General features: G+C 41.9%; 1 protein-coding gene across 1 annotated transcript in view; it reads left to right on the top strand.

Annotated features, from left to right (window-relative positions):
* Positions 1 to 12,506, top strand: part of LOC123363996 (ATP-dependent translocase ABCB1-like) — a 71,969-nt gene that overhangs the window by 58,861 nt on the left and 602 nt on the right. The window contains exons 23-28 of the mRNA XM_045005677.1: positions 3,961 to 4,061; positions 5,991 to 6,131; positions 6,631 to 6,787; positions 9,033 to 9,230; positions 10,112 to 10,318; positions 11,541 to 11,687. Of these exons, the coding sequence (XP_044861612.1) occupies positions 3,961 to 4,061; positions 5,991 to 6,131; positions 6,631 to 6,787; positions 9,033 to 9,230; positions 10,112 to 10,318; positions 11,541 to 11,687 (951 nt within the window). The remainder of the gene's footprint in view (positions 1 to 3,960; positions 4,062 to 5,990; positions 6,132 to 6,630; positions 6,788 to 9,032; positions 9,231 to 10,111; positions 10,319 to 11,540; positions 11,688 to 12,506) is intronic.

Below are 12,506 nucleotides of genomic sequence, written 5' to 3'. Positions count from 1 at the left end.
AGCAGAGCTAACTACTTCCTCCGCTCTTCAGTACAGGTCCATCTGCCACTGAGCAACTCACTTTGCCTGGAGTGTGCATAGATAATAAATGCTTAGCTTGTTCATGTGGCAGCTCGCTACTGAAAATACCCTTTCTAATAGAGCCCCTGTGCCCTGCTAATGATATAAGGTACACAATTCTGCACTGTACTGATGCACACAGGACCCTCAAGGTACATACCTAGCTCCTCCCTTTGTTCAGACATCGGAGGGTGGCAAACACCGGGTTCCTCCTGTCCTAAGCTCTGCTCTGCTCTCTCACATACCTCAGAGTGATCCACACATCCTCACATCACCAACACACTTACCAAGCAGGCCCAATTACTGTCTCCACCATTTAGTGTAGGCACACCTAGCATCCTGATTGCAACTGGAGTATATGAAAATAATTCCCATTGGCTACTGCCAGCTCTATGGAACAGCTGGAACATCAGGTGGGCAGCCTTTTTTTTTTCTTGTCCTGTAATATTGTTAGCTGGAATCCCGTGGGTGAGAGTGAATGGGCTGTAAAAGGAGGTGAAGAGCTTGTACATGTCAGCAGCTGCGGGATTGGCAGAGCAAAGGTATGTGTGTTAACTGGGCACTGCAGAAAGAGGGCAGAGGTAAGCTTGGATGCTCAACCTGACTTGTGCATCTCCTGGTTTTCAGTAGTTTGAGTTTTGTTCCACACAGCATTCTGCAGGGGTACGATACCCCCAAGCAACCTTAACTCTGCATTTAACGGCGTTCTTTGCCATGGAATTTCCAAGATTTTTTTTAAACAGGAAAAGCTCTGGTGGTGTTAGGAGGTAGTGGCCATATAGACAGTTATACATATAGTGTTCCACAATTAGCATGCTGAGCCAGCTGCACCCCCTGACACACACATTCATCAGCTGTGCCTCACCGGCCCTGCATCAGCAAACCTCCCCCGCCATGCCTCTGACCCATTCACTGCATTCCCCCGTCCCCACTACCATACAGAGGCCTCCCTATTGCAAGCAGGGAACACGTCTCCCTGAAGTTTTCACTCCCTGTGAAAACTTCTCTATTGCTGTCACTTCCTCCCTCCTCTGATCTGAGTCACATGCAGTGCCTGGGGTGAAGGACAGCTGTGTTCCAGTGGCATAGTGTTCCTGGTTATGTTTCAGAATGGCTAGAGGGTGGAGTTTGTAGCAGGCTGGTGGGAGAAATCCCAGATAGGGTTTGTGTTCCAAAACACTGACAATGTTATGTTTGAGAGAAAAATCCTCTGACCCCTTTCCGATAGATGTACCCCATCTCCAAGAACAGTGAGGTGTCAGAGCTTGTAATGGTTTCTGGTCAGCCACGAACCCTCCAATTTCCCCATGAATGTGCATCCAGTAGCTTTCCTGTAGTGTTGGGGTGCATTGACAGAGCTGGGAGGGGCAACGGGTCAGGTGCATTGGTAGAACTGGGGTATAGGAAGGTTGGGGTACACTGGAAGGGCTGGGGCTGCAGGAAAGTTGGGGTGCATGAGGGGTTGGGGGGCAAAGACAGCTGTGGGATGCAGGGGGTTAGGATGCCAAGACCAAGCTGGGGGTTGGAGTGCAGGAAGGTTGAGGTGCAGGATGTCTTTAGTTTATTGGCAGAGGGGGTACAGGGGGTTGTGGTGCAGGGCTGGGGACACTGGCAGAGCTGGGGACACTGGCAGAGCTGGGGGGCCTCCATCACCTGAACCTCCAACCTCTTACCTCCCCTACCACCCATTCCTATTTACCCCAATCCCCCTTCCCAACAGGGTTGCCAATTTTTGGTTGAACCTATTCCTGGAGGTTTCATCACATGCCACACTCTTTAAAGATTAATCTTTAATTCCTGAAAAACAACGAGGAGTCTGGTGGCTTTGTGGATACAGACTAACATGGCTACTCCTCTGATACTTTAATTCCTGGAAACTCCAGGACAATCCTGGAGGTTTGGCAACCCTCATTCCAAGAAAGTTTACACATCCAATTTTCCACCAAAAAGCTTTGATTGCATTTCTCCCAAAATGAAATTAGGTCCTATGACTCTCACATTGTAGCAATCCAGTCACTCCGTTCAAAATTCCTTTTGTCTTAGGTGGGGGGTTGTAATTAACTTATCTTTAGCAGTGTTAATTGAAGGGTGAGTTCACAGCAATCCAGTGGTTTGTGATTCATCTTCCAGTCCTTAGTATCTACCTATGAGCTCTAGTTCTAGCTCTAAGTTTTTGCTTTTTTAAAAAAAACCCACCACCTAGAAACTTTTTTTTTAAATGGCTGTTTTAGGGCTTATATCTCCAGAACGTCTGGCTCAAAAGATGTCAAGTTTGGGTCACTAACCCTACCCTGCCATCTCCTGAGGTGCACCATGATAAATTGGTGAACCTTATGGGGGTGCAAGATACGTGTAGTGATCCAAATTTGGGGTCATTTGACCAAGAGGTTCACGAGATGCCATTTCCCACCCAATAATCAGCTTTTCTAAAGGTTCGTTCTAGTAATGGTTTTTTGCCCACATCTAGAGATCAGACCATGGGTCTGATCCTGGCACAAGGGTCTCACTCACTTGAGGGTTACCCCTAGAGAATACATGGCATCCACTAGCCACTTGGGGGAAGCAAGATTCAGAACATTATTAGCAAGAGAGTTTGGCCATCCACTTAGGCTCTTGAATAAAGGTCAAGCACTCCACAAGTTACATTGAGCACATATGTAAAGCGAACCCCAAAGGATTTGCAGATAGATATGGTCAAAGCGGCTGGATAGACTGAAGAGATGCACAGTGTTTGTTCCTGAACTCCCCCAGCTAGTGACAGTTCACGGTCCCCTTTGCTGAAGGGAAAAAGCTGGGAAAGCTTGGCTGGCATGTTGCTAAAATCTGTTACTATCAGGCTTCATTTTGGAGGGGTGTGTAATGTCATCAAAGTATTTTTGTTTAAAAAAATAGGTGTGCAAATGCTTGCTGGCAAGAGAGGAGCATTTTAGGGGATGGAGGAGTTAGGGGAATAGGGTGAGAGGGGTTTGGGGCTGCACGGAAAAGAGGGGGGATTATGGGGAGGGAGATAAATGGGGACGGGTGGTAGAGGAGTTGGGTTTGGGGAATGGATACTGGGAAGCAGACATGGGGGTTTGTTGCAGAGGGTCTGGGGGGCATAGGGGCAGCTCCACATTCTCCCCTTCTGGCCCTTTTGTGCATGTGCTTGAATCTGGGGGACCCCCTAGCTGCATGTGAGGTGGAATCTGGGGGGGCCTTGCCTCTCTGGGGGTGTCTGAGCCCACACCTGACCCGCCTCTGTTTGCCAGGCTCTGATGCTGTCTTGCCCAACCGTGGGGATCTATCTGCCTTCCATGTCCCCTCTCATGTAAGCCAGGGTCTGCAGTAGGCATTGCTTTCTGGGGACATCTAAGCCCCTCTCCCTACCTCCTCACATGAACTGGAATCTGGGATGCTTTGTCCCTCTAAGGGAGTCTGGCCCCCTCTCTCTGCCTCTCCCCATGTGAGCTTGGATCAGGGAAGTGCGGGTCCTCTGAGTGGGAAGCTTAGAACAGGCATGCTCAGAGCATGGCCCAAGAACACACTGCTGAGAGAGGGGTGAGGAGCTGAGAATGGGCATGTCAGAAACTCTACAGTCCTGGGAAGGGGGAATGGTAATAGGTAATAATTGGAGATATACCAATCTCCTAGAACTGGAAGGGACCTCAAAAAGTCATCAAGTCCAGGACCAATTTTTTTCCCACATCCCTAAATGGCCCCCTCAAGAATTGAACTCACAACCCTGGGTTTAGCAGGCCAATGCTCAAACCACTGAGCTATCCCTCTCCCAGAGTAAGTCTATAAAGAAATACACTTGGAGAGTGAAAGATGAAAAGTGCTAGAGATGTGCTAACTACGTAGTGGTAGGAGTAGACTCAAACATAAGAGAATATTTCATATCCGTCTTGTCTCCCCATTTAGATTTCAGTGGAAGCAGTTGAAAATATAAGAACTGTGGCTTCATTAACTAGTGAAGATGCATTCTATGAGAAATATAATGCAAGTTTGAATGGTCCATATAGGTAGGATTTGCTCTCAAACAATTTGTTTTTTAAAAGCAATGAATACATATTTTCTTAATTTAAAACAACTCAGGATTTATTCATATTACATTCATTTGCAGATTGAAAATATTAAACACATAAATGATTTGAAAAGATTTTGGCAGGGTAAAATGTATTTACTCAGTTTCTTTAACATATCTTCTTAGACACTATTGTGAGTGATGTAATATTTGTGTGAGAGAAAGAATTTAATGACCTGGTATAAAGTTTTTATTAAAATGAATATGGGATGTTTACTTGCTTCACAAGTACTGTAGCAGAATGAGTTTCATAGGTCAAGTGGCAAAAACTTTATACTACATAATGTCACCGTGTATTATGACTTGTATTACAAGTAAGGACTTGCAGGTCTTGAAATAAGGTGCATTTCTTTTTCCCATTTGGCCTTTTCAGTGACACTCGACAAGCTAACCACTGCAGGGGCTAATTTCTAATATCCAAAATGTCAGACATTTTCCTAGTCTCCATTTTATTTAAATGAAATGATCTACCATCCATTTTGTTTCTTTCCCCTTAAATATGTTTTAAGTAAAAGCAGGGATTGAAAAATGACAGTCCACTTCCAATGACAGTTTTATGGCTCAATATTCTATAAACCATCAGTATGTGGGGAAAAAAAATCTATATTTATTTGGAGAAATAGGATTCTTAGATTTAGCACTTATCTCAAGTCCTGGCAGGTCATTGTATCACAATATTATGAATTTTAAAAATATATGAGCACTAGAGATGAGTGAAAATCTGAATTTCTATCCTGTGGGAAATTCTAATATTTCAACCTCTGTTTTGCTCTGAAGTAGAATAAAATGTGAAAATATATCAATTTTTTTTCATAGAAAGAAAAGTTTTTGAAAAATTTCAATCTAGAAATGGCAAATCATTCCATTTTTGCATTTTTTCTCCCATCAAAATATGTTTATATTCTCAAATAATTGAAATATTAAATTTTTCTTTTGTTTAACTGATCCGAAAGTTTTTGTTTTTATCTAGTTCAACATCAAACTGCATATCCCTGTTTTGGAACATTGCCTCTCTTACGGGACGGGCTCCCTGGTTGGACTACATCTTCCATGATGCAGTGTGGTCTCCCCTCTGACTGAGTGGCATAATGCATTATCAGAGTCCCATAGCTATGGGCGCAAAGCAGAAATATTCAGATCAAACCAACGCAGAATAAAATATTTTGTTACTTTTTTCCCAATGGAAAATTTGAAATGTGCAGAAATTGCATTTTCTGTTGAAAAATCATTTTGTCAGAACTAGTACCAGAGTCTGTCACAGCAAGGTCTGCACATAATTGGAGTGATTCAATTTTACCATCCCACTCAACAACATTGGTCACCATTTAAAAGTCACCACTGTACAGTGGGGTCTGAGTTGCTACTTTTTTCCCTCCTGTACTCAGAGCAGGCAATATCTGCAGTGCTTCAGTTATGCTGTGTTGTAGACATTGACTTTTCCCTGGTGACCACTACATTTATACCAATTGTCCAAAAATCCAAGCATTCAAAGATCATAAGAGACGTATCGAAATTATCAGTTTGCTTTGTGTCAGCTTGCTTTGGCCATCCATAAACATTTATTCTGGAAACCAGCATTCAAGTGTTAAAATGTTTTGAGTATTAAAGGAAACTTTATCAAAAGTTCCTATCCAACAAAGAAGCTAGTTAGGATGAAGGGATCTCATTTGCCATACGTTCTCTCCAGCGGCACCTTCATGGACGTCCTAGCATGCAGCTTTATTAATTATTATTATGTATTATTTGAGTGAGTGACGTATAGGGTTTGCCTCCCCTAATCCAAAGGTCTGACCTTCTCCCAGCCAGTCTCTGCTCGTGGCATTTCATGACAATTTTTTCCTTTAACATAAATCTTTTCTTTTATCAGGGACTCTCTAACAAAAGCCCCCCTATATGGACTTACCTATGGAACAGTCCAATGTGCAATCTTCTTTCTTGAGGCAGCAATCTTCAGATTTGGGGCATGGCTCATTGCTAATTGTTATACAAACTTTGAAAATGTATTTATGTGAGTACACATCAGTCCAAAGGCAGTGATTTCAACACATGGTTATTGTGTATAGTCTAGTTACTGAGGCAATAGTGCAAGAGGTCCAACAGTTTAGAACCTGGTGAGGAGTTCAATTCAGGCAGAAGAGTTATTTCTGGGAGAGGAAGCTTGAGACAGGTGTGTTGGCATGTATAGAGCCTGGCTCAGTTTATTTACTATGGAGAAACTTTTACTGCTGACAGTTCATTGCAGACAACGGGCTTTGTGAAATGCTTCTGTGTGGAGAAATTACATACCATTAGTCACCCATAAAAATATTGATAGCTGTAAACATCTGTTTCTAATCCTGTGTGTAATTTTACTAAGACAAAGTTCTAAAAATGTCACAATTCTCAGATTTATAGATAGTGTTAGGTCTGTTTGTTTTAAATAAGGAAAACAATATTTGTAATGTCTGAACAATAATAAAAAGTCTCTCTTTAGATGAACTGAAAGATGTTTTGTGTTTGGTTTTCAGAGCCTTTTTTTCAGTTCTATATGGTGTTATAAATGTTGGGCTGTCCACTTCTTTGGCACCAGATTTCGGCAAAGCTAAAGTTTCTGCCCAACAAATCTTTCAGCTTTTGGATCGGAAACCCTTAATTGACAGCTATAGTGAAGAGGGTACAAAACTGGTAAGGCCATTCAGAAAGTCCTTGAAACTAACAAACCTGGTGGTACTGTATTGTCCTTAATTGTATTAATCTTGTTCAATTGCCTTTTACAATGTCACAGAAGACAGGACCAGACAAGTAGGGTAAAATTTAACAGCAATATCTAAATAATTTTATATTTGCCCAGTACCATTTAACACCTTTTTGCTTGAGAAATTAACAAAATACTTTTAAGTGCAGTTCTGTTTTGAAAAATGACTGGAAGAATGACATTTCATTCACCTGTTCTGTCCGTTGGGTGTATTGTGAGGCCTTTTCTACACTACCCGGGAAAGTCGACCTAAGTTACTCTACTCCAGCTACGTGAATATTGTAACTGGGTTCTATGTAGCTTAGGTTGATTTACCGCCGTGTCTTCACTGTGCTGTGTTGACAGGAGATGCTCTCCCATCGACTTACCTTACTCTTCTCGTTCCGGTGGAGTACCAGAGTCGATCAGAGAGCACTCTGCTATCAACACCTGCTGAATTAATTGCAGCAGTATCAATCTTCCTGGTAGTGAAGACAAGCCCAGAGTTATAACTGCTTTCTTTAGCAACCCAAGTATGTTTTCACTGCTTTTTACTTCTGTAAACTAGGCAGCTGTGGGGGAGAGTGAGTTAAATTCTGTTCCTTCTTGTGCATCATCAGCAGACTTGTTTGCTAAGTTGCAGTCAGTTACATCTGTGTAACAGAGAGTCAAGGTGGGTGAGTTGATATCTTTCATTGGACCAAATTCTGTTGGTGAGAGAGACAAGCTGTCAAGCTTACATATAGCTCTTCCTCAGTTCTGTATAAGCTCGAAAGCTTGTCTCTCTCACCAGCAGAAGTTGATCCAATAAAAGATATTAACTCACCCATATTGACTCTCTAATATCCTGGGACCAGCACGGCTATAACAACACTGCATACAACATTTGAGTAACCTCATTCAAGTCAAAGGGTTTGCACAAGTATTAATGAGGACGTAACTTGGCCTGCAGAACCTTTTATTGCTGGTGATTATATGAGAGATGGAAAGAACCCAGCTTGTCTCTCAAAGTCCAGCGTTGACAGTTAGAAACTCATCTTTGTATTTGTAAACTGAACACCTTTCATATTGTCTTTCTGTGCTTTCCATAAATGCTTTTACAAGCAGAACCAACCTTTCAGAAACTTGAAATTGCTTTAGAATTCTAGCTTTTGGATAGTGCCCTCGGTTCAGAAAAGGACTCAAGCACATACTGTAAGCATGCCAGTAACTCATGTGTACAACTTTAAGTCACAGATGTGCTTGACTACTTTCCTGAATCAGCTCCACATGCCCAGACTGCTAATGCTCCCGGGGAAATATCTTCTTGCGGATAAAGACGTTAATTGAAAGTGAAACTACTCTGGGCCAAATCCTGATGCCAGTGAAGCAGCTGCCTTTGACTTCAGTGAAGCTAAGATTTGGCCCAAAGAGTTTAAACCTTGGAAGTTCTCTAGGTGCTGTAAGAGCCCACTGTACTGACAGTGCTGGTATTGTGGTCCTGGAGCTGTCCCATCCCCCAGGCATCAGAGGAGGCTCCCACAGTCTCTCCTAACATCTCCTTCACTCACCCTTGTCTTCAAGTCTTCTTCCTTGCTACCTCTTATACACGGAGCTCCCTTCCTACATGAAAGAGCCAATCAGCTACCCTTTCCCTATTCAAACCTACACTGAAAACATAGTTGTCCTTGAAAACTATGAATAATCCACCAAAGTAAAAATGTTTAACCCAATCTGAGATCTGATGTTCACCTTGTACTATGTTCATCCTGTGTACTTTGTGTTGAACTTACACTATTTAGAGAGTGAACTCCCAGGGGCAGGAACTATGTTTTCCACACACAATGATAGTGTCTGGATTATATGTATTGATGACATCAAAGATAGGTATTAGGGTTGTTTACTTACCTAAAGTAATGATAGTCCTTGCAAACCAGGCTGAAAAGGAATGATATAAATGAGAGAGAGAGCGAGAGAGAGATGCAGAAAAGAACCACTCAGCAAGGAGGTCCTGTACACAGAAGATACCAATCCAATTTCACTGCATATTTAAGCAACAATAAATTGACAAAAATGCTCTGGGTTTGAAAATGCCATACCATTTCCAACTGACTTGTCAACGCCTTCATTTAAATGACCATACTGAGTTGTGTTTGATGCTTCTGTACAAGATAGACAGGTCTTCTGTCATACATTTATATTTTCTACTATTTCCAGAGTCAGTTTGATGGCAACATTGAATTCAGGGACATCCATTTTGTATACCCTACAAGACCAGAAGCTCAAGTTTTGCAAGGACTCAACGTGAAGGTTAATAAAGGCCAGACGCTAGCCTTGGTGGGGAGCAGTGGTTCTGGCAAAAGCACATCCATTCAGCTGCTGGAGAGATTTTATGACCCTATGGCAGGACAAGTGGTAAGAAGAGATTGGTGAAGCTGTTAATGTTTAGAGCTTATAAAACTGTTCTTCAAAGTATTTTACAAACATTAAATCATCTGCACAACACCTCTTTGAGGTGGATAAGTGTTGTTACAGGTCCAGGTACTGCAGAGAAGACTTGGGACTTGCTTAAGGTAGAGCCGGGAGTAGAACTTTGGATCTTCTGACTCCCCATCCTGGCTCTAGATCACTAGATTGCATCTCTTTATTGATTTACTTGATATATTGGAGGGGACATTAGAATATACTTTCCATAATGTAACCCTTGTCACTAGTCCTCTAGTCATGTTAACATGACACAATTTGAGGTCTAATTCATCACTTGATGAGACTTTTGATGCAAGTCCTATTAATGATGATGGGAGCTCCAAGAAGAATAGCCTAGAGATGGTGAGTCAAAGGATGTTTGAATAAATGCCCAAAGATGTGGATTCGTATTGGAGCTGTTCAACCGTCTAGGTCTAAGAAGACCATGAACAGACTTTCTCATGAGATTTCTGGTACCTGACATCATCAGTAAAGATGGAAATTCTGTAGGCACAACTCATTAGATTGGCAATTCCACATCTATTATGGAAGCTAGAAGAGTAGATGTGCAAAAAGAAAAAAAAATCTGAGAAGAAAAGGTTATCTGAGCTTCTTTTGAATTTTCAGAGTTTTGGTTCAGTTCAATTTTGGATGAAAGATCTGATCATCTATTATTTGATCAGAAGTGGTTTACTGACCACTTTACATTTACTGCAACTCTAACACAGGTCAGAGGATTTTCACAGATTCCTGTTTCACATTTACATTGTACACCTGAGGAGGAGTATTGCATTCTGCAGGGAATGATTTTTCTCTTTTTCTGTTTCTAGTTTGCAGATGGATTCGATACCAAGTCTTTGCATTTGCAATGGTTAAGGTCCAAATTGGGTATTGTGTCCCAGGAGCCTATTTTGTTTGACTGCAGCATTGCTGAAAATATCCAGTACGGAGAGAACGGTAGGGTTGTCAGTCAGGAGGAAGTTGAAGAGGCAGCTAAAGCAGCAAATATTCACACCTTCATAGAAAATCTCCCAGAGGTAAGAGAAAATGTCTTTCCATTCTCAGGGTACGTTTACACTTACCTTCCCGGTCGACGCGGTGAGTTCGACTTCTCGGAGTTTGAACTATCGCATCTGATCTAGACGCGATAGTTCGAACTCCGGAAGCGCTGCGGTCGACTCCGGTACTCCACCACTGCAAACGGCGGTGGTGGAGTCGACGGGGGAGACGCGGAGTTCGACCCCGCCGCGTCTGGACGGGTAAGTAGGTTGAACTAGGGTACTTCGAATTCAGCTACGCTATTCACGTAGCTGAATTTGCGTACCCTAGTTCGACCCCCCTTCTTAGTGTAGACCAGGCCTCAGTGTGGGGTAAATATTCACCATGACCTATCTAAGCAACTCCCATTAATGCAAAACAATATGCTTTTTGGTTTATTTTCTTATGTTTACTGTTCTCAAAGAGGAAAATAGGAAGCTGGTGTTTAAAAAGGTAACTTGCAATAGGTATTAACACATACGCAGTCGTAATTAGCTAATTCAAATGCAAAATCTGAGCTCCAGTTTTCTTATTTTCCTCTATCACAGTGATGTTATATAACAACTATAAAAGAGACATTCAATTCTTAACTTTGCCAATTCTTTTTCCTTTTATTGGCTGAAACTTTCTGTAGTTTTAGTCTTATCTGAAAGGTAAAATGTTTCAAGTACATTTTAACCTTCATGTTTGCCATGGACTTAGTTCTCAAAATGGAGAAAGACCTTGGAAAAGCCCAAAGAAATTGGGCTTCCTGTAAAGTTACATGGAATTGAAGACAATTGAAAAGTGAAAAAAAAAAAAAACCTTTCATTACCACCTAGTTTTTCAAAATGTACTTAGAAGAAAGTTTTGGACGTGTAAGAATTAAAGGTTCACCTCCTGAGTGTGGGTCTCTAGGGCCCTGAAATTATAAAAGTCTCTTGAGATCTATATTTTTAAGTACAGGTGTCTTTGACTAGACACATCAGTGGTTGCACCACTTGGGAGTTAGTCTTTTTCTAATGCTGAAATGAATTTTCATTACAGAGCATTTATCAATATATGTAGCTGTAGATATGCATTTTGATTCAAACAGTTAAATTTGTTATAAGATATTATTAAAAACAATTACATTATTATTTTTCCTTCATAATGGAAATGCTTAATATAGTACATTATCTGCTATTAAAATATAACTTACTGTTTCTAACTTTCCTTGACAATGAATATTTACTTATACAGAAGTATAATACCCAAGTGGGTGACAAAGGAGCACAACTTTCTGGAGGTCAGAAACAAAGAATAGCAATTGCTCGTGCTCTAGTTCGTAAGCCAGCAGTTCTGCTTCTAGATGAAGCCACATCTGCTCTTGACACGGAAAGCGAAAAGGTTAGTAATATGCATTCTACCATTTGTAATACACACAAAATACCTGGTTCGAATTTTTCACTGCAAGAACACAGGCGCTCCATGTACAATACAATTTTGAAAGTTCCACAGAACAATCCTTAGCTCCCTCTCTGTCTACAGGCTGCTTTTGCAAGGTGTAGAGTGCCTTCAACTCCTGGTGTCTAATTTGGGAGTTGATGGTAAACAGCAACATTTGGGGCTGGAGAGAAAGTGGGATTTTCAGAACTCTTCAGTTTTGGCCTGCCTCAGTTCCTTCAAAGTCAGTTATGAAGTCAATGGGACTTCTAATGGGTTAACAGTTAGGCCAATGCTGAGCACTTTGGAAAATCCCATTCACAATTAGCAACTTTGAGTTTGAGACAGGTGTCTTCAAACAGTAGACTGTGATCTACTAGAGGAGGCCTTGTAAGGCAAGTCACCAGCTCCTTCCTCTTCCCTTCAGCCAGCAGCACTAGCAGCAAAGTGGGTCTCTTTCTGCACTATTTCCTGCTCTGTCTGGGGGAACAGGTGTTGCTACAGAAACCGAGAGGGATCCACTCTGCCAGTAGAACTGCTGGCTGTCAGGACAGAATGGAACAATGAAGAAGCCTCTGTCCACTTCCCAGTCCTTTGAGCCACCTGCATTCAGAGTGTAAGAGGTGACATACAGGAGCATCTGGCTTGGAAAAAAGGCTTCAGCAACACCTCCTACCTCTCAGGAGATGTTCTGCAGTGAAAAGAGAGTAATTAAGCTGTTCTCTGCTGCTCAGCTGGCTGAGGTTCCTCACTGCATCCACCATCTCCAAGAGAGAGGGGAGA

The sequence above is a fragment of the Mauremys mutica genome, chromosome 2 (genome assembly GCF_020497125.1).
Source record: "Mauremys mutica isolate MM-2020 ecotype Southern chromosome 2, ASM2049712v1, whole genome shotgun sequence".
Lineage (NCBI taxonomy): Eukaryota > Metazoa > Chordata > Testudines > Geoemydidae > Mauremys > Mauremys mutica.
The sequence above is the reverse complement of the archived record's forward strand: the minus strand, read 5'-3'. Positions and strand labels throughout refer to the sequence as shown.